The sequence below is a fragment of the Solanum stenotomum genome, unplaced genomic scaffold, assembly GCF_019186545.1.
Source record: "Solanum stenotomum isolate F172 unplaced genomic scaffold, ASM1918654v1 scaffold6733, whole genome shotgun sequence".
NCBI classification, from domain to species: domain Eukaryota; kingdom Viridiplantae; phylum Streptophyta; class Magnoliopsida; order Solanales; family Solanaceae; genus Solanum; species Solanum stenotomum.
In genome coordinates, this window is record NW_026036338.1 from 6,196 (window position 1) to 31,318 (window position 25,123).

Below are 25,123 nucleotides of genomic sequence, written 5' to 3' on the forward strand. Positions count from 1 at the left end.
CCACCTAATTTGAGGACCTAATTTTTTTTTTTACTTTACTACTCCTTTATTTGTCAAATTTTAACTTCCTTTGTAAAGAAAATAATGATTAGTATAATGAGTATGTCATTTTATCTCTATTAATTGGTAGAGTCTTAAATATATTTTCTCACTACACTTCAAAAACAGTAATTCAATGTTCATAAATTGAGGGTATAATAGGTAAAAGTAATTGTCCTTCCTTAATTTGAAACATAGGAAGTAATTTAAAAATTATGTAAAAAATATTATAAATGACAATAATTAACAACTTAAAATATTTGAAACCATATAAAAATTGGTAGAGGTTGAAACTTTCTAACACATCAATAATATCAAAGGTGGAAGGAAGAGAGTGATAAGAGATAATGGATTACTATACACTTGTGATGGGATCAAGTTTTGCCTTGATCAGTATTGTTTATATTATAGCAAAAATATGTAGCAAAGGAAGCAAAAGACTTCCACCAGGGCCATCACCATGGACAATTATTGGAAATCTTCACTTGTTAGTTACAAAACCCCATATATCACTAGCCAATCTTGCAAAAATTTATGGTCCAATTATGAGTTTAAAATTAGGACAAATAACATTAGTGGTCATTTCTTCATCAGCTATGGCAAAACAAGTCCTGCAAAAACAAGACTTAGCCTTTTCCACTAGATTTATCCCTGATGCCCTTCAAGCACACAACCATTACAAATTCTCAGCAGTTTGGCTTCCTGTTTCTCCTCAATGGCGAATGCTTCGGAGAATCATGAACATAAATATCTTCTCTACCAATAGGCTTGATGCAAATCAACATCTAAGGTCACAAAAAGTGAATGAATTGCTTGCTTATTGTGAAAAATGTTGTCAACAAGGTGAAGCTGTGGATGTAGGTCAAATTGTTTTCAAGACTAATCTCAATTTAGTGTCAAACACCCTTTTCTCCAAGGATTTGGTTCATCTTTATTCGGATTCAAAGGTAGAATTGAATAACATGCATGATTTTTTAATTAGTTGAGTAACCGTCTGAGAATTTAATCTTTTTAAAATTTAAAGGTTGAATTGAAGGACGTGATCTGGGGCATCGCTGATGTTGCTGGGAAGATCAACCTAGTGGATTTTTTCCCTATACTTGAAAAGATTGATCCTCAAAGAATAAGGTATCGCACAAACATCCTTTTTGGTAAGTTGTATAAACTCTTTAGTGATATGATCAATGAGCGGTTGGAAGAAAAGAAAACGAAGCAGAGTGAAAAGAGTGATATTTTAGAAGTGCTTCTCAACCACAGTGCAGAAAATCCCCAAGAGATGGATCAAAATTTTATAAATTCCACACTCCTGGTTCGTTCTCTTCTCTTTTATCATTAAAAATTTTGAGATGTAAATTTCCATCCTTTTATCATAGTGAACATAAATAATTTTTTCTTGTATTCATAGCAAGTTGTATAATTTGATGCATGGTTAAGAAAACATGATGTGCTAGTTTGAATTACTATTTTTTAAAGTTTATTTGTGAGAATTACAAAAATGTTACAGGACTTATGTATTGGTAGTATTGATACAATTACAAGCACGTTAGAATGGGCAATGGCAGAAACACTTGGACATCCAGGGATTATGAAGAAAGCCCAAGCTGAGCTTGCACAAGTCATTGGAAAAGGTAAACCAATAGAAGAAGCTGATGTATCTAGACTCCCTTACTTGCAATTTATCATCAAAGAAACATTAAGACTTCACCCACCAGCTCCATTCTTAATCCCCCGCAGTGTGGACGAAGATGTAGAATTGTGTGATTATATCATTCCAAAGGGTTCACTAGTACTAGTCAATGCATGGGCAATTGGTCGTGATTCTTCTTTTTGGGAGGACACTTTAGTGTTTAAACCTGAGAGATTCTGGAATTTAGAATTGGATCTGAAAAAAGATTTTGAGATGATTCCATTTGGTGCCGGACGAAGAACATGCCCTGGATTTTCATTGGCATCGAAATTGATGCCACTAATGTTGGGATCAATATTGAATTCGTTCAATTGGAAACTTGAGCCAAAAAACTTAGACATGGAGGAGAAATTTGGTTCCATCTTGGCCAAAGCTCATCCTTTGCGAGCTATCCCATCTCCTCTTTGATATTGCTCAATCGATATTAGCCATAGTTGTTTAATATTTCATGTTTTTATTAGATCTACAATCATCCGCCATTAACCTTTGCCATAATAAATTGAAATTTTTGTAGCTATTGCAATGTTATGATAGTTTGAACAATAAACTTGTGACTCTGTTTGTACAATTTACCTGTGGAGTAAGCACTAAGAATTGTTATTGTTTGTGCCAAGTTCTTTTGCGCTTTAACAGCTTAACAGCTTATCGGATAAAAAAATTTGACTATATCGATAAGTCATTAACTATAAAATTTTAATTTATTCACAACCGTTAATTCAATAAGCCATGCCAGATCATCTCCAACTCCTCTTTATTTTAGACTTTGTTCTTCATTTTTAGAGAGTTGAATAGTAGAGACTACTACTCGCACTCTCTATTTCACTTTTTCAATATATATATATATTTTTTTTATTATTATTATTATTATTATTATTATTTCTACTATTTTCTAATTAATATATTATTTTACATATAGTGTCATTAATTAAATATCTAATATTCATAATTCTTTTTAAATGTAATAAATATAATATTTTTAAAAATCGATTATTTAATATATACTACTTTCATCTCGAATTAATAATACTTCATTTTTTTCTAATTTTCATAAGTAATATAACTTGATTTTATTATTAATTTTTAAACGTGCATTCGGAGTTTTGCAATCACGTTCTGCAATTATTGCAGGACCGTCACATTTTTGGAGAAAGAAAATGCTACATGATATAATGAGTACATGTATTATATTGCACAACATGATAATCGAGGATGAACGTAATCTTAATGCACCAATTGAAGATGTCGTAGAGGCACCAACCTCAACGACATAAATGGTGGTAGATGAAAATCTCTGGTTTGAACAATTTAAAGCTAGACATTAAAAAAAATTAAGGAAAAAAATTCTCATTTTGAACTCCGTAATGCATTAGTAGAACATTTATGAGAGCAATTTAATAATTTTGAAAGTTGAGTGTTTATGTAATTGTCTTTCACTTTTATTTGAATTTGTCCATTAATTAGTATATTATATAATATTTTCTTGCAATTTATGTTTTTTTTTTAGAAATTTAGAATAAAATATAATTTTATATTAGATAAAAAATTTGAAAAAATAAAATTTATATCACATGAAAATTATATAAAGTGATTATTTGGGAAAAAAAAGAAGAAATGATTTATATTATGAAATAACAAAATAAGAATGAAATATAAATAATAATATAATATTGAGAAAAGAGAAAAAAATTCTTTTTTAGAAAGTAAAATAGAAAATTTAGTTGAAAATGCCCTTATAAGCCAATTTTTAAATTGAATTATCATGGTTCGATTTTAAATTTCCCTAAATGTGGGGGCTTTGGCATAAGAGAAAGGGACATGAAGCCTAATTAACATCTTATGACCTAAAATTAGGCCTCATTTTTTTTTTTTTTGTGGTTTTTAGCAAATTCTTCACTAATGGACATGAAGGGTGTGTATTGGGTGGTTTGGCATAAGAGAGAGGGACATGAAGCCTAATTAACATCTTATGACCTAATTTTTTTTTTCCATGTTTGGTTGACTTTAATGATTTGAACAATATTTTTCAAGTCAATTTTTTTTTTAAATTTAAGGAAAATGGCTTTCCTTCAAATATTAAAGAAAATATATTTCAAAATTCTACTTCATGCTTAAATTACAATATTTTTTTTCTTACCCATGTATGCTTGTATGCCCATACCCGACCCTCCCCATTCAAAAAAAAAATATTTTTAGTTAAATTTTCTTATTTTTAAAGTTTCAAATATCTTTTTACCCCTATTCTCAAACCAACCCCCTACTCTCAAACCAGCCCCCTCCCCAAAACAAAAAAAAAAAGAAAAGAAATAATTTATGAAAAATATTTCAAATTTTAATTTTTCTTTTTACCTCACCCAAACCCTGCCACCCCTACCCCCTCCGCCCACAAAAAAAAATTGTTTTGGAAAGTATTTTAAATTTTTAAAATTTCATTTTTCACCCCACCCAATACCCTGACCCCGCGACCCCGCGACCCCCCCACTACATAAAATTCTTTTTTTTTTTCAAAAAAATATTTTTGAAAAATATTTCAAATTTTAAAAATTACATTTTTACGTCACCCACCCCTTACTCTCTCGACCACCCTCACTTATGCCATCCCCCCCAAACCACCCCTGCCAATTTTTTAAAAAAAATTGTTTTTGTAAATATTTCAAATTTTAAAAATTTCATTTTTCACGCCACCCACTCTCCCACCCCTCCTAAAAAAAATGTTTTTGAAAAATATTTCAAATTTTTAAAATTTTCATTTTCACACCACCCTAGCCCCAGCCACCCCGTCAGTCCCTCTCCTCCGCCACCACTTCATTTTAAAAAATAATAATATATATTTGAAAAATATTTCAGGGCCGAAAGTCTGGGTCAGGTCTTGATTTAGATCTCAGGGTCGAATTTTGGAACGGTCTCGGAGTCGTGTCCTAGATTGATTACGGGGTTAATTTTTGAGTTAAAAATTATTTTCCTAAAGAGTATTTTCTAGTCTCAAGCAAAAAATAAAAGATATTTTCTGAAAAATGTTTTTTATTCACCAATCAAAAATTAAAAATATTTTCATAAGTTAGGAATCCACTTGTTTCCGAAGAAAACATTTTCCTTCACGCAAAACACACCTGAAGTCTAGTCTTTTTCTGACCTAAAGTTAGTCCTCTAAAGTCACTTGCATCAATTGATGGAAGGAAGTAATTAAGAAACAAAATTCAATTAGAATTACTTCTTAGGCTTGAAAAATAATCAATAATAAATATCTCACATGTTTAATGAATAATCGTGTACAAACTCAATACAAATAATTCTTGGTCTTTATCTGACCTAAGATTCTTTTTATTTGAAAAAGACTCATTCATGCCATTATTTTTTAACTAAATGATATAGATGCATAGAACTTTTAATGGATGACATAGATGAACCTTTTGTCGAAGTTTGATGACATATTTGAGTCTTTACCCCTTTTTAAAAATGATTTAATTAATGATGTGGCCAAATCATAATTGACCATGTGTAAAAAATGATTTTGCGAAATTGAAATTGTTTTGAGTTAACAAATAATGGCATGGATGAGCTTTTTCTCAAACGGAAATGACATAGATGAGCCAAACTTTTAATGGATTGCATAGATGAGCCTTTTCTCAAACGGAAATGACATAGATGAACCAAACTTTTAATGGACTGCATAGATGAGCCTTTTTCTCAAAGTTCGATGACATATTTGAGTCTTTTTTCCGAAATATAATAATAAGAGACAAACGTGTAACACGCGCATGTTTCCAAAGACTAATATATAAAAGATGTATTGTGCAACTTCCTCACATATCAACTTTGTGAATAGTACTAACAAAGTTGAAGGAAAAGAGTGGGAGAGGTTTGCATCATGAATTATTTTGTACTTGTGTTGGTATCAATTTTTGCTTTGATTTTCCTCTATAATCTAGCAAAATTGTCCAACAAAAAACTTCCACCAGGTCCATCACCATGGCCAATTATTGGAAATCTTCACTTGTTAGGTGCAAAACCCCATGTATCACTAGCCAATCTTACAAAAAAATATGGTCCAATTATGAGTTTAAAAATATGACAAATAACAACAATAGTAATTTCTTCATCATCCATGGCAAAACAAGTCCTCAAAAATCATGACTTAGCCTTTTCCACTAGATTTGTACCTGATGCCCTCCAAGCACACAACTATTGCAAATTCTCTGCTATATGGCTTCCTGTTTGACTTCCATGGCGAATGCTTAGGAAAATCTTGAACAACAAACTCCTCTCTGTTAAATTAGGTCTTAGGCCTAACTCACACCCCAAAAGCTAGCTCAAAGGGAGAAGGATTGCCCAAGCCTTATAAGGAGTCCACCCATCTCATTAACCACCGATGTGGGACTTTTGTCATTCTTTAACACCCCACCTCACGCCCAGTGCTTAGCATCTGGTGCGCGGACAATTTTGATTTTTGGGGCCCCAACATCGGGTGAGATGGACCTTGCTCTGATACCATGTTAAATTAAGTCTTAGGCCTAACTCACACCCCAAGAGCTAGCTTTTGGGGTGTGAGTTAGGCCTAAGGCCTAATTTAACACTCTCTACCAATAGGCTTTATGCAAATCAACATCTAAGATCTCAAAAGGCGAAAGAATTGATTGATATTTGTGAAAGATGTAGCCAACAAGGCAAAGGGGTAGATGTAGGTCAAATTGTTTTCAAGACTAATCTCAATTTAGTGTCAAACACCCTTTTCTCCAAGTATTTGGTTGATCTTTGTTCAGATTCGAAGGTAGAATTGAATTATAACATGATTGTTTAAGTATAACGTATTAGTTGAGTAACCGTTTGAGAAATTAATGTTTTTTTAAAATTTGAAGGTTGAGTTGACAGACGCGATCTTGAGCATCATTGATGTTGCTGGGAAGATCAACCTAGTGGATTTTTTCCCTATACTTGAAAAGATTGATCCTCAAAGAATGAGGTATCTGTTAGGACCGAAATAAGCAGGTGTAATGCGGAAGCGAGCAAAGCAAACCTCGAAAGACTACGAGTAAGAAGACAAACGAGAAACACACCAAAAGAGATAGATTTAACGTGGTTCGGTCAATCGACCTATGTCCACAAAGGAGATGAGCACTCCACTATAAATATGAGTGTACAAAATATAGAGAGAAACAACCTCAACCAATTCATTCGGAATACAAGGAGGTACACAAAATTCTCCTCCATAATTGCAACTCTCAAAATCCTAGGACTACATTGTGAATGCTGATTAAGTTAGAAGGAACATGCCTATATTTATAGAGTCCTAAAACCTTTCCTACAAGAAAAGGACTACTCAAAATATTAAAACATTTTCCTAAAAGGAAAACCTATTTATAGTAAGAAATCAAGGCAAATAAACCCCAACAATATCGCAAAAACATCTATTTTGGTAAGTTGAATAAACTCTTTGGTGATATGGCCAAATGAGCGGTTGGAAGAAAAGAAAACGAACCAGAGTGAAAATAGTGATATTTTAGAAGTGCTTCTCAACAGTGCAGAAAATCTCGAAGAGATGGATCAAAATTATGTGAATTCCATGCTCCTGGTTCGTTCTCTTCTCTTTTGATGCATGGTTAAGAAGACATGATGTGCTAGTTTGAAATAATTTTTTAAGTTTATTTGAGAGAATTACCAAATTTACAGGACTTATTTATTGGTGGAATCGATACAATTACAAGCACATTAGAATGGGCAATGGCAGAAATACTTAGACAACCAGAGATTATGAAGAAAGTCCAAGTTGAGCTTGCACAAGTCGTTGGAAAAGGAAAACCAATAGAAGAGGCTGATGTATCCAGACTCCCTTACTTGCAATTTATCATCAAAGAAACATTAACACTTCACCCACCAGCTCCATTCTTAATCCCCGCAGGGTGGACCAAGATGTTGAATTATGTGATTATATCATTCCAAAGGGTTCACTAGTATTAGTCAATGCGTGGGCAATTGGTCGTGATTCTTTGGAGTTTAGAATTGGATATGCGTGGAAAAGATTTTGAATTGATTCCATTTGGTGCTGGTAGAAGAACATGCCCTGGATTTCCATTGGCATTGAGATTGATGCCAACAATATTGGGCTCGATATTGAATTCATTCAATTGGAAACTTGAGGTACGCATTGAGCCAAAAGACTTAGACAAGGAGGAGAAATTTGGTGTCATTTTAGGCAAAGCTCATCCTTTGCGAGCTATTCCATCTCCTCTTTGAAATTGCGCACACTTCATAATAAATACTTATCTAGTATCAGTTTTCTTATTATGTCCACAATCACCAATTACCACTCTATGCACCATCACTTTATCCACAATCACCACCCACTACCATCAATGACGTAACCTTTTGCCATATATAATATATTGATATCATAATTACTCAAAGGTGTTTACGACTTGTTCATATATACCTTATTGAAATAAAATGTTTTCATTTCTTGATTGATTGATTATTTCTCTCCGTATGTATTTCTTTTTCAAATTTTGTTTGGTCACCAAAAATTGAATGGTTAATTCTCCTCCGAACTCGTTTAAAAAAGAGATAAGAATAATTTAATCAAATTAAATACTCTTTAATGGTAAAAATATTCCGATAATTTTATTACTTAATTTGATTACTCATAATACATTGAGCGGAGACAAAAGCATGCAATTTTTTTTTTCTAAATCGAACACCTAATAAATAAACTAAACAAAAGAATTAACATTAACTAGCACCCAATAATTGAATATATTATTTTGTTGACTTGCTTTCAATTTTCATGTAAATGTCGGGCTAATAGCTTTACTTATTTGACTTTTATCGAGTGGAAAAATCACTTTTTAAATATAGTAATATGGTCAATATTGCTAAACGCAAGAGTGTGATTTAACGATCAATAATTAAAGTTGAGAAAATAGTTGAACATCATATTCAAATTCCAACAAGAAAATAACACTTATTAACAATTTCTTGCTATTTATTTGAGCTTCGGTGGACAAACTTATCCTGTTTTTATACTTGTGAAAGATAACATATTATATTGATGTTTTTATCAAGACAAACAAAAACTAAGCCAAGATTGAGTTTAGAGGTTTTGAATTCTGAAAAAGATGATTTACTAATTTCCCAATAAATTGTTTATACATATTAGATGAATTTTCTTAAAACATAAATACAAGGTGTTAGATCAAAGCTATGGAATTCTGTCTAACTCGTAATTGAAACTATAACTCTGCCTCTTGGCCCCTGCACACAAATATCTATGTCATGTTACCACAAATTCAACGATCTCTCTTTTAATTTCTTAAAATTCCTGTCTAGTCAAACCAATCCAATTTAAATTCTAAATCCGCATCCCTCAACTCCATATATATATACACCTCAACATCTTCATCCTAGTCACACATACAACTCTGTTTCTCTTTTTTTTTTTTCTCTTTCATTCATCAATGGCTGCAGAAGGAATTAAAAAAGTGCCAAGAATGAAGATGGGCTCACAAGGCCTTGAAGTATCAGCTCTAGGGCTGGGCTGTATGGGCATGTCTGCATTTTATGGACCCCCAAAACCTGATGATGAAATGATCAAACTTATTCACCATTCCATTAATTCTGGTATCACTTTTCTTGATACTTCAGATATATATGGGCCTTACACAAATGAAATTCTCATAGGAAAGGTATGTTACCGTACGAATTTAGTCAGTTCCTAAAAGAATGAGTCTGAATATGTCATAACATTTGTGTGCTCATCAAAGGTAAAATGAGAAGTTCGCGTAAAATAATTTCCAAACTCAGAAAGATGCCATTTTTTTAAGAATGAACAAATGAGAAAATAGTGTCATTCTTTTTTAAATCGAGGGAGTGTATATAAGGGATATTACACATATCGGGAGTTTTTATCTTAGAAAACAACCTCTCTTTGTTAATCCAATTTTCTTCAACAAAGAAAGTGACTTCCGAGATAATAATAATTAGTTGAGTGACCATTTGAGATATCATTGTAAATTCAGACTTATAATCATACTGTTTACTAAAGTACATGATTTGAGAGTTGTACAGATCATTGTAATCAGCATGAACATAATATCTGTCTTTAATTTGTTTCATAAACTTGTTGATTAACGTTAATTGTATAATCGCGATAGGCTTTGAAGGGAGAGACGAGAGAACGAGTTGAGTTGGCAACAAAGTTTGGAATTAATGCTTCTGCAGATGGAAAAATAGAAATAATTGGAGATCCCTGCTATGTTAGAGCTTCATGTGAAGCCAGCTTAAAGAGACTTGATGTTAACTGCATCGATTTATACTATCAACATCGGATCGATACACGTGTGCCAATTGAAATCACTGTAAGTTATATACACCATCAGTATAAGTTACGATAACAAGTTTGCTAGTACTCTATTTGTATCAGGTTACCAATCAAAAATTTCTATATTTATTGGTCATGTTGTGAAGAGCTATGTTTCTCGGACTCTCCAAAAATGCATAGGATTTGGAGTATCTGACAAACACTAGGCAGTATTTTTGAAGAGTTTGAGCAACTTAGATGAATAGAGGACGAAAATCCTGTTTTCCATCCCCTGTTATGAAGCAATGAATCTGAGTTTTTGTGGATCAAACTTGTTGTTCGCGATGTATTACCTTTTATAATTTGCTTTTTGTTTTCAAGATGGGAGAACTTAAGAAGCTAGTCGAAGAGGGTAAAATAAAATACATAGGTCTCTCTGAGGCTTCAGCCTCGACGATCAGGAGAGCACACGAAGTTCATCCAATAACAGCAGTACAGTTAGAATGGTCCCTATGGTCGAGAGATGTAGAGGAAGAAATAATTCCTATTTGCAGGTTTATAACATTCATCCATTTAATATTCGTTTAATGTCTAAAAACTTAGTTTTTAAGAACATTAATCGTCATGACGAAAATTGATTTTTGTAGGGAGATTGGAATTGGAATTGTAGCATATAGTCCCTTAGGTAAAGGGTTTTTGTCATCAGGTCCGAAGCTGCTCGAGGATCTGTCAAATGAAGACTTTCGGAAGGTTTGCAGTATTTGTTGAACTGTGCGATCATTTTATCTAAAATTTAGATTTAGATGTTATAAAAAACGATCTTGTATAAATACTGTATATTGATTTTGCAGCATATACCAAGGTTGCAAGCTGAGAATCTCGAGCATAACAAGATCTTATACGAGAGAATTTGTCAAATGGCAACGAAGAAGGGATGTACGCCATCTCAACTAGCCTTAGCCTGGGTACATCACCAAGGAAATGACGTGTGCCCCATCCCAGGTATTAGAGACGGATTCATGGTTTAAATTTGACGACTTTAAATGATTTGTGTTGAAAATACCGGATTCAGTTGAACTGATTGACTGTATGCTACATTTTCCATTGTTAGGTACCACTAAGATCAAAAACCTCGAACAGAACATCGAAGCTCTGTACATTAAGTTAACAACTGAAGACATGGTGGAGCTTGAATCCATTGCTTCAGCTGATGCAGTGAAAGGTGAAAGAGATGCTTCTAGTGCAAGTACTTATAAAAACTCTGATACTTCACTTTTGTCAACTTGGAATGCTGCGCGATAAAATTTGGCGTAGTTTCCAAGTTAAGGTGTCTTGATAGATACTCGTGTTGAAAATAGTTAACTTAAATGTTAAAATTATATAGATGATTTAGCATCTATGTTTGTTTGTATTTTGTGTTAGTGAAATGTGAGTCTTTTGTGAGTTACTGTTCTTTATTTACTCATACAATAATATTAATCTTCACATTATAGTTCTAGTATAACTTGATCACAAATCAAACACCCTTTATTCCTTAAATATATATTTATAATAATGAGCGACTTGTAAATTAACATCTATGAAACAAAACATCAAACATCGTGGTACCATTTGCGTGTGTTGTGTGAGGGACGAAAAAATAAAATTCTCCGTCAAATAGGAGAGGGGATAGCCCGCCAAGGACGGTCTTTGGTTAAAACCATACCAATTTTCTACCATCCCAATATACCTGTCACATTTTTCAAGAGTCAAACAAAATAAACTTTGAGCAATAATTTAAAATATATATTTTTTCACATTATTGATATGAGAGAAGAATTGTATGATCTAATAGTACTTTTTGTATAACTTCTGAATATTTAAATTTTAATTTATAAATATTGAATGGATCTAATCAAATTTAGCTTTCAATTAGTCAAATTAGCTACTGAAAAGTAAAACGTGACAACTATCTTAAAATCGAAGGAGTAATATATATGAGCATGAAAACAATATGCATAATTTATTTCAACAAAAGTTAGGCTTTAGTAATTACTCTACCCATCCATTTTCACGCTATAGATCAAGAAATTTACTCAAAATTAAAGAATACATAGCACGTATTGCCTTGCTACTTAGTTTTTCCGATCAGATTTTTTGTATTGCTTTATGTGAATAAGTTGCCATTAAATGCTAATAATGAAAAGTCAATACAAAATTTGTATTGATCATGATATGCTAAAAATGAAAAGTCAATACAAAATTAAGTTGCCGTTAAATACTTTCTATAAAATAACCAAAGAGAGAATTTTCTACTAATTAATAAGACTAAAATCTTCCAACAAATAATACCCTTAAAAGTAATATACGTGCAATACACAAATCAAATGAATATATATGCACACTTGGCAGCTTCTTTAAACATCAACTTTGGAATAGTATCAAAGTTAGATGAAGGAGTGATGGATTATTATATACTTGTGTTCGTATCAATTTTTGCTTTGATTTTTCTTTATATTATAGCAAAAATAAGCAACAAAGGGAACAAAAAACTTCCACCAGGTCCATCACCATGGCCAATTATTGGCAACTTTCATTTGTTAGGTGCAAAACCTCATATATCACTAGCCAATCTTGCAAAAAACTATGGTCCAATTATGAGTTTAAAGTTAGGACAAATAACAACAGTGGTTATTTCTTCTTCAAACATTGCAAAACAAGTCCTCCAAAATCAAGATCAAGCCTTTTCAATTAGATTTATTCCTAATGTTCTTCAAGCACACAACTATTCCAAATTCTCCGTGGTATGGCTTCATGTTTGTCCTCAATGGCGAATGCTTCGAAGAATATTGAATACAAAAATGGTCTCACCTAATAGTCTTGATGCAAATCAACATCTAAGATCTCAAAAGGTGAAAGAATTGATTGATTATTGTGAAAAATGTAGTCAACAAGGTGAAGCTTTGGATGTAAGTCAAGTTGCTTTCAAGACTATTCTCACTTTGTTGTCGAACACCCTTTTCTCCAAGGACTTGGCTAACCCTTTTTCGGATTCAAAGGTAGAGTTTGAATAATGCATTTGATATACTAAAATGTTGATATAAATGCTTATGGCATACCCTTTTTTAAAAATTTAAAGGTTGATGAGTTGAAGGATGTTATTTGGCGCATCATGAATGAGGTTGGGAAGATCAACCTAGTGGATTTTTTCCCCATACTTGAAAAGATTGATTTTCAAGGAATAAGGTGTCATGCAGCCATTCATATTGGTAAGTTGTTTGAACTTTTTGATGGGTGGATCAATGAGCGATTGGAGGAAAAGAGAAGGGGATGCTGTGAAAAGAGTGATGTTCTGGAAGTGCTTCTCAACGCAGAAAATACTCAAGAGATCAATCAGAATCATATAAAATCCATGCTCCTGGTTGTCACACCCCAAAACCGGATGTGATGGCACGTGCCCAAACCCCACCGGACACGTCAGCCTAACACCCAAAAACCCGATGATACGGAATTAATAAAACAAGAATAAGATAGAAAGATAAGCGAAAGTCTTTAAATAAACTCAACATAACCCCAGAATTGGTTGTCACATGTACAAACCTCTAATACGGAATCTGATTAAAATATACAAGTCTCATAGTAAAGTTCTAGAATAGAACAGAACAATAAATATAGATAACTTGAGGGCACGTCTGGATGAACCGCTACCTCTCAAGTAAGTCTGGAAGCTCTAATCTGAAGATGAGTAATAAGTCGGATCTGATAGAGTTGTCAACCTACACAACTGTGTAGAAGCAAAGGTGAGTACCAAAAGCAACAGGTACTCGCAAGTAACACTAAACTAAGCTAAACTAGTAGCTACAAACAACTCCTTTCAATCCCAACCGAACCACCAAAACTTCATTCTAACAGCGAACCAACAACCTATACTACACAATTCATAATCAACAGATATATCCAACAATGTCTCGACATCAACCTCATATCCTCATGTAAGAGCAAATATATCATATATCACATGAAGAGGGGCAAATAGGTAAAGTCCACACACCACAGACAAAGATGAAGTCAAATGCGATGCAAATGCAATAATGATGTCATGTAGTCGTGATGCATGTCTGTCCTACGATACACATCTGTTGACGTAATCAGTCAGCGCTGAATACTCAAATCAGAACCCATGGGGGCCACACATGGGCCATGTATCACCGCCGGAACCAGATCCCATCGGCATCCAAATCGCTAGCCGGAGCTAGTCCATCTCATATATCTCTAGCCGGAGCTAGTCACAACTGTGTCTTATATCCATCCATCCTCATATCAGTGTCTCAGAACTCATGCAACAGATAGTTCACACATGGGATGAATAATGAATATGCACATGTCATCAATCACAATCATATCACGATCACATCATAGTATTACACATCATCTGTCTCAATCACAACCATATCACGATCACATCATAGTATTACACATCATCTGTCTCAATCACAACCATATCACGACCACATCATAGTATTACACATCGTCTGTCTCAATCACAACCATATCACGACCACATCATAGTATTACACATCGTCTGTCTCAATCACAACCATATCACGACCACATCATAGTATTACACATCATCTGTCTCAACATCAATGTCTGTATCAATCATAGCCTACTCATGCTCTTCTATCCCCTCAATATCAGTTATCACATGACTTATTCAACAAATTCAAGTCACATATAACACATTTAGCTCGTTTTATTCCCCATCTTTCAATTACAACAATTTCAATCAACAAATAAAACTCATCCTCAATCCCCATTACTCCCCAACACAATTAGGAAAGTAGTCATGTGTAGTCTAAGAGTTTAACAAAGTTTAGAAGTCACTTGCCTCAAAACACTTCAACTAGTAACTCAAATTTGAGTTTTACCCTTCCGAGCACGCTCCAAATCACCACAATCTATTCATAAATGGAATCTCACAATCAATACGAATCTAACAACACCAATATCGTGAAATTTGGAGAAAAGGGTAAAATGGTCAAAAAAATCTCGTTCCGAAAAATATTCTCGAAATCTGGAAATTTTTAGTGAAAAATGTTCCCCAAGAAATTTAGAATCCAATAGTGAAAACCGTTTCGAAAAAGGAGTTGAAATGAGTTCACAAACTCAAATTTTCTATTAAATTCGGATTAGGCAAAAACCCCCAAATTTTTCAGTTGAGATCTCAAATTTTGATGTTAAAATCCATAAATAATCGATGGAAATCAAAGATATAAGTTGGAAATAACTTACCCAATGAATTCCTTGCGAAAACCCACTTGAAATCACCTATTTTCGAGCTCTCAAAGTCTAAAAATGGAGAAATGGGTATTTTTCAAGTTGGGGGAAAATGGCTACTGTTTTTTGACTTAAAAAGGACTGCTATTGCAGCTGAAACACAACAATAACACCAAAGTTTAAGTCCCCGTTGGACCCTCGGGATTCGTTCGGAATCTCGTGCACACAAACTAAATATGTACCCCCACTAAATTCGACGTTCCGGACTTAATGGAACCGTCGGAATTTGAATTCGAGGACTCCTTGACCCGAAATTCAATAAGATGCCAAGAAACTAGTTTAACGCCAAAAAAATTCGAAACTCAAACGGAGCGTCTAAAAATTCAACCAAGACTCATTCTAGACTTAGAATCGCCTCCCGAAACCAACGGTACTCTCGGAATTTCAATCCGAGCCTCGGAACCTCATATGTTGACCAAAGTCAACTCTTTATCACAATTTCACAACTTTAGCAACTTAGGACCTCAATTCTTCGTTTCAACTCCAAATTCAACTCCGTAACTTCACACAGACCCGTTTCGACATTCTAAAACTGCCGGAATCGACGGAAATCCGATCCGAGTCCCGAAACTCCAAATAACTCGAAAAAGCACTTTTTAACCAACTTTAACTCATAAAAACTCAACTTCTCAAAAACTCAACTTTTTACCAACTTTTCCTCAAACTAACTTTACAACCACAAAACATGGGACTCGGGGCAACTACCGAAAGGGCAAAATAGTCATTTCCACGAAAAATTACCAAAATGACCTTTCGGGTCATTACAATATTCACCACTAAAAACCATGTTCGTCCTCGAACATAAAGTAAAAGAAAGTACCTGAAGCCTCGAAAAGCTGGGGATATCGGACCCGCATATCATCCTCGGACTCCCAAGTCGCCTCCCTATCTGATCGATGCCTCCACTGAACCTTCACTGAAACGATGTCCTTGGTCCGGAGCTTGCGAACCTGTCTGTCCAAAATAGCTATAGGCTCCTCCTCAAATGTCAAATCTGGACTCAACTCCACCGACTCAACCGAAATCACGTGAGACTCATCCGGAACATACTTCCGGAGCATAGAAACATGGAAAACTGGATGCACGGCTGTCAAACTAGGTGGCAAGGCTAACTTGTAAGCCACCTCTCCCATCCTCTCCAAAATCTCATATGGGCCAATGAACCTAGGGCTGAGCTTGCCCTTCTTCCCAAATCTCATCACACCCTTCATGGGCGATACCCGAAGCCAAACTCGATCACCCACCATGAACTCTAAGGGTCGAACCCTCCTGTCAGCATAGCTCTTCTGCCTACTCTGGGCAGTCAAGAGCCTACTCTGAATCACACGAACACGCTCCATATCCTCTCTAAGAATATCAGTACCAAGGGAGTCCACCTCCGCTGAATCAAACCATCCAATAGGTGATCTACACCGCCTACCATACAGTGCCTCAAAAGGTGCCATCCCAATGCTAGAATGATAACTGTTGTTGTAGGCGAACTCTGCCAATGGCAAGTGCTGATCCCATCTAGTACCAAAGTCGATCACGCAAGCCCGAAGCATGTCCTCCAACACCTGAATGGTCCTCTCAGACTGACCGTCAGTCTGAGGGTGAAAAGTTGTGCTCATGTCGAGTCTAATGCCCAAATCATGCTGTAATGCTCTCCAGAAATGAGAAGTGAATACTGAACCCATGTCAGACACAATGGACACCGGCACTCCGTGTAACCGCACAATCTGACTAATATAAAACTGAGCCAACTTCTCCGCTGTATACCTCACTCGAACCGGGATGAAATGAGCTGACTTGGTCAGTCTGTCGACGACCACCCATATAGAATCATAACCACCCACGGTGGTAGGCAATCAAACTACGAAGTCCATAGCAATCCTCTCCCACTTCCAAGTAGGAATGGGCATCTTCTGAGTCACACCACCAGGCTTCTGGTGCTCACACTTGACCTGCTGACATGTCAAGCACCTAGCCACAAACTCTACAATATCCCTCTTCATCCCACACCACCAATAGTGCTGACTAAGATCATGATACATCTTCGCCGCTCCGGGATGAATAGAATACCTAGAATAATGAGCCTCCTCAAGAATCAATCTGATCAAATCACCAACCTTGGGCACACATATCCGGCCCTCAATCCTCAATACACCCTCGGAGTCAATCTTAGCCTTCTTGGCTTCACCACTCATCACCTTGTCCCGGATAAGACATAACTTCGCATCCTCATACTGATGCTCTCTAATCTGCTCCATCAAAGATGAACGGGCCTCAATGAAGGCAAACACACCTCCACTCTCCTCAGAAACCCAAAATCTCACCATGCTGTCAAATAACCTCTGAACATCCCGAACCAAAGGCCGACTCTCAACACTAATCGCGGAAAGACTCCCCATACTAGGAGTCTTCCTACTCAAGGCATCGGCCACCACATTGGCCTTCCCGGGGTGATACAAAATGGTCATGTCGTAGTCCTTGAGCAACTCAAGCCACCTACGCTGTCTCAAGTTCAGATCCCGTTGAGTGAATATGTATTGTAGGCTCCTATGATCAGTAAATACCTCGCAATGAACACCATATAGGTAATGTCTCCACAGCTTAAGCATAAATACCACAGCCTCCAACTCCAAATCATGAGTGGGGTAATTCCTCTCATGTGCCTTCAGCAGTCTAGAGGCATAGGCTACAACCTTACCCTTCTGCATCAAAACACCTCCAAGTCCAACATCCGAAGTGTCACAATAAACAGTAAATCCAACACCCTCCTCTGGCAAAGTCAAGACAGGTGCTGAAGTCAATAGGGATTTGAGCCTTTGGAAGCTCGCCTCACACTCGGGTGACCAATGAAAAGGAACCGTCTGCTGAGTCAATCTGGTCAACGGCGCAGCTATAGTAGAGAATCCTTGAACAAAACGCCGATAGTAACCCGCCAAGCCAACAAAACTCCGAATCTCAGTAGGTGATGTAGGTCTAGTCCAACCCTGAACCGCCTCAATCTTGGCCGGATCAACCCTAACTCCATCCTTAGACACCACGTGCCCTAGGAAAGCCACTGACTCAAGCCAAAACTCACACTTAGACAATTTGGCATACAACTTCTCATGTCTCAACTTCTGTAGCACGGCCCTCAAATGACAAGCATGATCCGCCTCGTTCTTGGAATATACCAAGATGTCATCAATAAACACAATCACGAAGGAATCCAAGTATGGGCAAAACACTCAATTCATCAACTCCATGAACGTCGCAGGGGCATTGGTGAGCCCAAATGACATCACCAAAAACTCATAATGACCATATCGTGTGCGAAAAGCTGTCTTCGCCACATCTGAAGGCTTAATACTCAACTGATGATACCCAGATCTCAAGTCGATCTTAGAGAACAAGGCTGTCTCCTGAAGCTGATCAAACAAGTCATCAATACGGGGAAGGGGATACTTGTTCTTCACTGTTACCTTGTTCAACTGTCTATAGTCAATACACATCCTCATTGACCCATTTTTCTTCTTCACAAATAAGACCGGTGCACCACAAGGCGACACACTAGGGCGTATGAATCCTTTACTCAATAAGTCCTGAATCTGATCCTTCAACTCAGCTGGAGCCATATGATAAGGTGGAATAGATATGGGCTTGGTGCCCGGCTCCAAGTCAATAGAGAAGTCAATATCACGAACAAGAAGAACACCAGGTAGATCCTCGGGAAACACATCAGGGAACTTCTGAACCACCGGAATAGACTCCATGGCCGGTGACTCAGCTCCAACATCCCGAATAAAGGCCAAATAAGATAAACAACCCCGGTCAATCATCCTCTGAGCCCGAATATGAGATATGACCTTGTTGGGATACGAACCACTAGTCCCTCTCCACTCCACTCTAGGAATACCCGAAATAGCTAAGGTGACAGTCTTAGCATAACAATCAAGAAGCGCATGATAGGGGGAAAGTCAGTCCATACCCAATATGACATCAAAGTCTAACATATCAAGAAGAATTATATCCACCCAAGTCTCATACCCCGATAAGACAACAAGACAAGATCGATATACTTGATTCACCACTAACGGTTCACCTACGGGTGTAGAGACTCTAATAGGCACAGACATACGATCACAAGTCAACTCAAGGCCGGAAGCAAAATATGTAGACACATATGAGAATGTAGAACCAGGATCAAATAACACGGAAGCAGGCCGATGACAAACTGAGATGATACCTGTGATAACTGCATTAGAAGCCTCAGCCTCGGGCTTCCCAGGAAAAACATAACATTGGGCACCTCTGCCCCCACTCTGTGAACCTGAGGCGCCACTAGCACCTCTACCCGAAGCTCGTCCGCCTCTACCAGATGCCGGTCCCCGACCCCGACCTCTAGCCGGAGGTGTTGAATCTCTCTCTGGGACCGCGGAGACAGTACGGTGTGGTCCAGACTGAGTCTGATGTGGACACTGACGAATCAAGTGGCCTGGATCACCGCAACCATAACAAGACCTCGATGTGGATCCTGACTGTGAAGAACCCGAAGTAATGCTATAACCACTTCGACCCGAACCTGGAGGACCCCGAGCTACTGGCCCACCCTCGATAGCTGGTAATGAAGCATATACTGGCCTCTGACGCAGGAAGAACCCGCCTCCCCTGTGTGGGCCCCTACCTCCTGACGAGGTACCCGAATACTGACCACCTGTACGGACCCTCTTGGGCCCACCAAAATCATCCCATTCAAGCAACTCAGCCTCTCTGGCTGCACTCACTATAGTCTGGAAGGAAGCACCCTCTCGAGATGATTTAAACACATAACTACGGATAGTGGGAGTCAAACCCCTGACAAATCTGCGAATCGGCTCAGGCTCACCTGAAATCCAAGCAGAGGCATGTGTCGACAACTGACAGAATCGAGCCTCGTAATCTGCGACTGACATGCTACCCTGCACCAAACTCTCAAACCTCATACGACTCTCCTCCTGTACACTCTAAGGGATGAAACGACCCTCGAAGGCACTAGCAAACTCACTCCACTCCATGGGAGGAGATCCCGCTGGTCTCGAACTCATGAAGGTCCTCAGCCACTCCCTAGCGACACCGCGTAACTGAAGGGATACAAATTGGACACCCCTCTCATCTAACATGCGTACCGCCGCCAACATCTCTCGACTCAAGGTCAAAAACTCGTGAGCATCATCAGTCTTAGCACTATAAAACTGAGGTGGTTTCATTTTTTGAAACCGCTCATAGCAAACCTGGTCATCATCTGCCAAGGCCACCTCAAGGGCCACCGGTACACCTACAACCGGTGCTGGAACCTGTGGTAGCTGAACCACCGGCTCTGGAACCACTGGAATCTGATGCTGATAACCAGGGGCCTGTGCCCCTACCCCAGCTTGTAACCCCGCTGGTATACCTGCTGTACCCTGAGCAAGACGCTCCAATAACCCAAATATCCTGTCGAGTCTGTCATCATGAACTGGGGGTGTATGGCCCGCAGGAGCCTGCTCTGCAGCTACTCCAATCTATGGCTCAGGTGAAGGCTCTCTACCTCGGCCTCGGGCAGGTGTCGCTCCTCTGGCACGGCCTCGACCACGTACTTGGCCACTAGCCAGACCTCTACCCCTAGCTGGGGCCTCAACTCTGACCTCGGGGGCTGCCTCCCCCTAACTCCAGTAGCTCTAGTCCTCGGCATCTGCCAAAAACAACACGCGATACTCAACACCCACGATAACAACCTCGCACGATAAAAACGGAATGAAAAAAAAGAAGTCTTTCCTAACAGTCTTCATAGCCTCTCGAAGATAAGTACAGACGTCTCCGTACCGATCCTCAAGACTCTACTAAGACTTGGTTTGTACATGTGAGACCTTCGAACCTGGGCTCTGATACCATTTTTTGTCACACCCCAAAACCGGATGTGATGGCACGAGCCCAAACCCCACCGAACACGTCAGCCTAACACCCAAAAACCCGACGATACGGAATTAATAAAACTAGAATAACATAGAAAGATAAGCGAAAGTCTTTAAATAAACTCAACATAACCCCAAAATTGGTTGTCACATGTACAAACCTCTAATACGGAATCTGATTAAAATATACAAGTCTCATAGTAAAGTTCTAGAATATAACAGAACAATAAATATAGATAACTTGAGGGCACGTCTGGAATGAACCGCTACCTCTCAAGTAAGTCTGGAAGCTCTAATCTGAAGATAAGTAATAAGCCGGATCTGATAGAGCTGTCAACCTACACAACTGTGTAGAAGCAAGGGTGAGTACCAAAAGCAACAGGTACTCGCAAGTAACACTAAACTAAGCTAAACTAGCAGCTACAAACAACTCCTTTCAATCCCAACCGAACCACCGAAGCTTCATTCTAACAGCGAACCAACAACATATACTACACAATTCATAATCAACAGATATATCCAACAGTGTCTCGACATCAACCTCATATCCTCATGTAAGAGCAAATATATCATATATCACATGAAGAGGGGCAAATAGGTAAAGTCCACACACCACAGACAAAGATGAAGTCAAATGCGATGCAAATGCAATAATAATGTCATGTAGTCGTGATGCATGTTTGTCCTACGATACACATCTGTTGACGTAATCAGTCCGCGCTGAATACTCAAATCAGAATCCATGGGGGCCACACATGGACCATGTATCACCGTCGGAACCAGATCCCATCGGCATCCAAATCGTTAGCCGGAGCTAGTCCATCTCATATATCTTTAGCCGGAGCTAGTCTCAACTGTATCTCATATCCATCCATCCTCATATCAGTGTCTCAGAACTCATGCAACAGATAGTTCACACATGGGATGAATAATGAATATGCACATGTCATCAATCACAATCATATCACGACCACATCATAGTATTACACATCGTCTGTCTCAATCACAACCATATCATAACCACATCATAGTATTACACATCATCTGTTTCAATCACAACCATATCACGACCACATCATAGTATTACACATCGTCTGTCTTAATCACAACCATATCACGACCACATCATAGTATTACACATCATCTGTCTCAACATCAATGTCTGTATCAGTCATAGCCTACTCATGCTCTTCTATCCCCTCAATATCAGTTATCACATGACTTATTCAACAAATGCAAGTCACATATAACACATTTAGCTCGTTTTATTCCCCATCTTTCAATTACAACAATTTCAATCAACAAATAGAACTCATCCTCAATCCCCATTACTCTCCAACACAATTAGGAAAGTAGTTATGTGTAGTCTAAGAGTTTAACAAAGTTTAGAAGTCACTTGCCTCAAAACACTTCAACTAGTAACTCAAATCTGAGTTTTACCCTTCCGAGCACGCTCCAAATCACCACAATCTATTCATAAATGGAATCCCACAATCAATACGAATCTAACAACACCAAAATCTCGTTCCGAAAAATGTTCTCGAAATTTGGAAATTTTTAGTGAAAAATGTTCCCCAAGAAATTTAGAATCCAATAGTGAAAACCGTTTCGAAAAAGGAGTTGAAATGAGTTCACAAACTCAAATTTTCTATTAAATTCAGATTAGGCAAAAACCCCCAAATTTTACAGTTGAGATCTCAAATTTTGATGTTAAAATCCATAAATAATCGATGGAAATCAAAGATATAAGTTGGAAATAACTTACCCAATGAAATCCTTGCGAAAACCCAATTGAAATCACCTATTTTCGAGCTCTCAAAGTCTAAAAATGGAGAAATGAGTATTTTTCAAGTTGGGGGAAAATGGCTATTGTTTTTTGACTTAAAAAGGACTGCTTTTGCAGCTGAAACAGAACAATAACACCAAAGTTTAAGTCTCCGTTGGACCCTCGGGATTCGTTCGGAATCTCGTGCACACAAACTAAATATGTACCCCCACTAAATTCGACGTTCTGGACTCAATGGAACCGTCGGAATTTGAATTCGAGGACTCCTTGACCCGAAATTCAATAAGATGCCAAGAAACTAGTTTAACGCCAAAAAAATTCGAAACTCAAACAGAGCGTCTAAAAATTCAACCAAGACTCATTCTAGACTTAGAATCGCCTCCCGAAACCAACGGTACTCTCGGAATTTCAATTTGAGCCTCGGAACCTCATATGTTGACCAAAGTCAACTCTTTATCAAAATTTCACAACTTTAGCAACTTAGGACCTCAATTCTTCGTTTCAACTCCAAATTCCACTCCGTAACTTCACACAGACCCGTTTCGATATTCTAAAACCGCCGGAATCGACGGAAATCCGATCCGAGTCCCGAAACTCCAAATGACTCGAAAAAGTACTTTTTAACCAACTTTAACTTATAAAAACTCAACTTCTCAAAAACTCAACTTTTTACCAACTTTTCCTCAAACCAACTTTACAACCACAAAACATGGGACTCGGGGCAACTACCGAAAGGGCAAAATAGTCATTTCCACGAAAAATTACCAAAATGACCTTTCGGGTCATTACATCTGGTTCTCTCTTTTATCCTTTTTAACAAGACTCAACTAATCCTATGTTCTCGAGGCAAAAGTAGAGAAAGTTTTCCACTACGAATGAAAAGAATAATACTATAAAGAATTAGTTCACAATTACAACTTTTATATGTCAGTCCCAAGTATCCTCCAAACTTAATGGATTTTTCAAACCTAGCTATAAGGACTATTTTTCCCAAACCTTGGAGTATATAATATGATATAGTTTTTTCTTGTATTGGTAACTAGTTGTATTCAATGCATGGTTAATTGGGAGAATTACAAAATGTTATAGGACTCATTTATTGCTGGTATTGATACAACTACAAACACACTAGAATGGGCAATGGCAGAAACGCTTAGACAACCAGAGATTATGAAAAAAGCCCAAGTTGAGCTTGCAGAAGTCGTTGGAAAAGGAAAATCAATAAAAGAAGATGATGTATCCCGACTCCCATACTTGCAATTTATCGTCAACGAAACACTAAGAATGCATCCACCAGCTCCATTCTTAATCCCACGCAGAGTAGTCCATGATGTTAAATTGTTTGACTATATCATCCCGAAGGGTTCATTGGTACTAGTCAACGTGTGGGCGATTGGTCGAGATTCTACTTTTTGGGAGGAACCTTTGATATTTAAACCTGAGAGATTCCAGAGTTTAGAATTGGATGTGCGAGGAAAAGATTTTGAATTGATTCCATTTGGTGCTGGTCGAAGAATATGTCCTGGCTTGCCTCTTGCATTGAGAATGGTTCACGTTATGTTGGGCTCGATGGTGAATTCGTTCAATTGGAAACTTGAGGCGGGCATTGACCCAAAAGACCTAGACATGGATGAGAAATTTGGTTTCATCACACCCAAAGCTCATCCTTTACGAGTTATCCCATCTCCTCTTTGATGTTATCAGTCGGTTGGTAAGTACGTATCCATACTTGAATTTACACCAAATCATATATATCTGATATCAGAATAAATGTAACATTGTTCAAATTTTGAAGACACCTATGTATATGGATTCTTATTAAAGAAAAGTAACCGATGCATTACTCCATCTTCTTTTGATGCATTTTATCTTGATGATAGTGAAGATAAAGTAGATGATAAAAAATGAAGCACAAACCAGGAGCAAGGATTTGATGTGATTTTGATCAATTTCTTCAGAATTTTCTTCTTGAATTTTGAGAAACATTTCCAAAACATCATTGTTTTCAATACCGTCGTCACTTATTCTCTTTTCCTCGAATCCTCATTTATCAAATCATCAAAAAGCACAAATAACTTGGTAAAATAAATGTATATATGCGGAGCCAAGAT

General features: G+C 37.4%; 3 protein-coding genes and 1 pseudogene across 3 annotated transcripts; all 4 read left to right on the top strand.

Moving 5' to 3' along the window:
- The first annotated feature begins 386 nt into the window (after positions 1-386).
- LOC125852914 (geraniol 8-hydroxylase-like) lies at positions 387-2,134 on the top strand. The gene is made up of 3 exons (XM_049532601.1): positions 387-986; positions 1,064-1,348; positions 1,544-2,134. Exons 1-3 carry the CDS (start codon positions 387-389, stop codon positions 2,132-2,134), a joined length of 1,476 nt encoding a protein of 491 aa, XP_049388558.1.
- Positions 2,135-5,591: 3,457 nt separating this feature from the next.
- LOC125852917 (geraniol 8-hydroxylase-like) lies at positions 5,592-7,954 on the top strand (annotated as a pseudogene).
- Positions 7,955-9,154: 1,200 nt separating this feature from the next.
- On the top strand, positions 9,155-11,315 carry LOC125852919 (auxin-induced protein PCNT115-like). Its single transcript, XM_049532605.1, has 6 exons — positions 9,155-9,399; positions 9,868-10,071; positions 10,395-10,567; positions 10,661-10,763; positions 10,865-11,015; positions 11,125-11,315. Exons 1-6 carry the CDS (start codon positions 9,172-9,174, stop codon positions 11,313-11,315), a joined length of 1,050 nt encoding a protein of 349 aa, XP_049388562.1. The 5' UTR covers positions 9,155-9,171.
- A 1,139-nt stretch (positions 11,316-12,454) lies between these two features.
- On the top strand, positions 12,455-24,707 carry LOC125852915 (geraniol 8-hydroxylase-like). The gene is made up of 3 exons (XM_049532602.1): positions 12,455-13,051; positions 13,132-13,413; positions 24,102-24,707. The coding sequence occupies exons 1-3, from the start codon at positions 12,455-12,457 to the stop codon at positions 24,705-24,707; spliced, it is 1,485 nt and encodes a 494-aa protein (XP_049388559.1).
- Positions 24,708-25,123: the final 416 nt, after the last annotated feature.

Excerpts from the sequence above, each read along its gene's own strand:
- LOC125852919 (XM_049532605.1), top strand. The coding sequence starts at position 9,172 with ATGGCTGCAGAAGGAATTAAAAAAGTGCCAAGAATGAAGATGGGCTCA. Across the intron at positions 10,072-10,394 it reads GTGTGCCAATTGAAATCACT|ATGGGAGAACTTAAGAAGCT; the intron begins GTAAGTTATATA and ends TTTGTTTTCAAG. Across the intron at positions 10,764-10,864 it reads CAAATGAAGACTTTCGGAAG|CATATACCAAGGTTGCAAGC; the intron begins GTTTGCAGTATT and ends TTGATTTTGCAG.
- LOC125852915 (XM_049532602.1), top strand. The coding sequence starts at position 12,455 with ATGGATTATTATATACTTGTGTTCGTATCAATTTTTGCTTTGATTTTT. Across the intron at positions 13,052-13,131 it reads ACCCTTTTTCGGATTCAAAG|GTTGATGAGTTGAAGGATGT; the intron begins GTAGAGTTTGAA and ends AAAAATTTAAAG. Across the intron at positions 13,414-24,101 it reads ATATAAAATCCATGCTCCTG|GACTCATTTATTGCTGGTAT; the intron begins GTTGTCACACCC and ends AAAATGTTATAG.
- LOC125852914 (XM_049532601.1), top strand. The coding sequence starts at position 387 with ATGGATTACTATACACTTGTGATGGGATCAAGTTTTGCCTTGATCAGT. Across the intron at positions 987-1,063 it reads ATCTTTATTCGGATTCAAAG|GTTGAATTGAAGGACGTGAT; the intron begins GTAGAATTGAAT and ends TAAAATTTAAAG. Across the intron at positions 1,349-1,543 it reads TTATAAATTCCACACTCCTG|GACTTATGTATTGGTAGTAT; the intron begins GTTCGTTCTCTT and ends AAAATGTTACAG.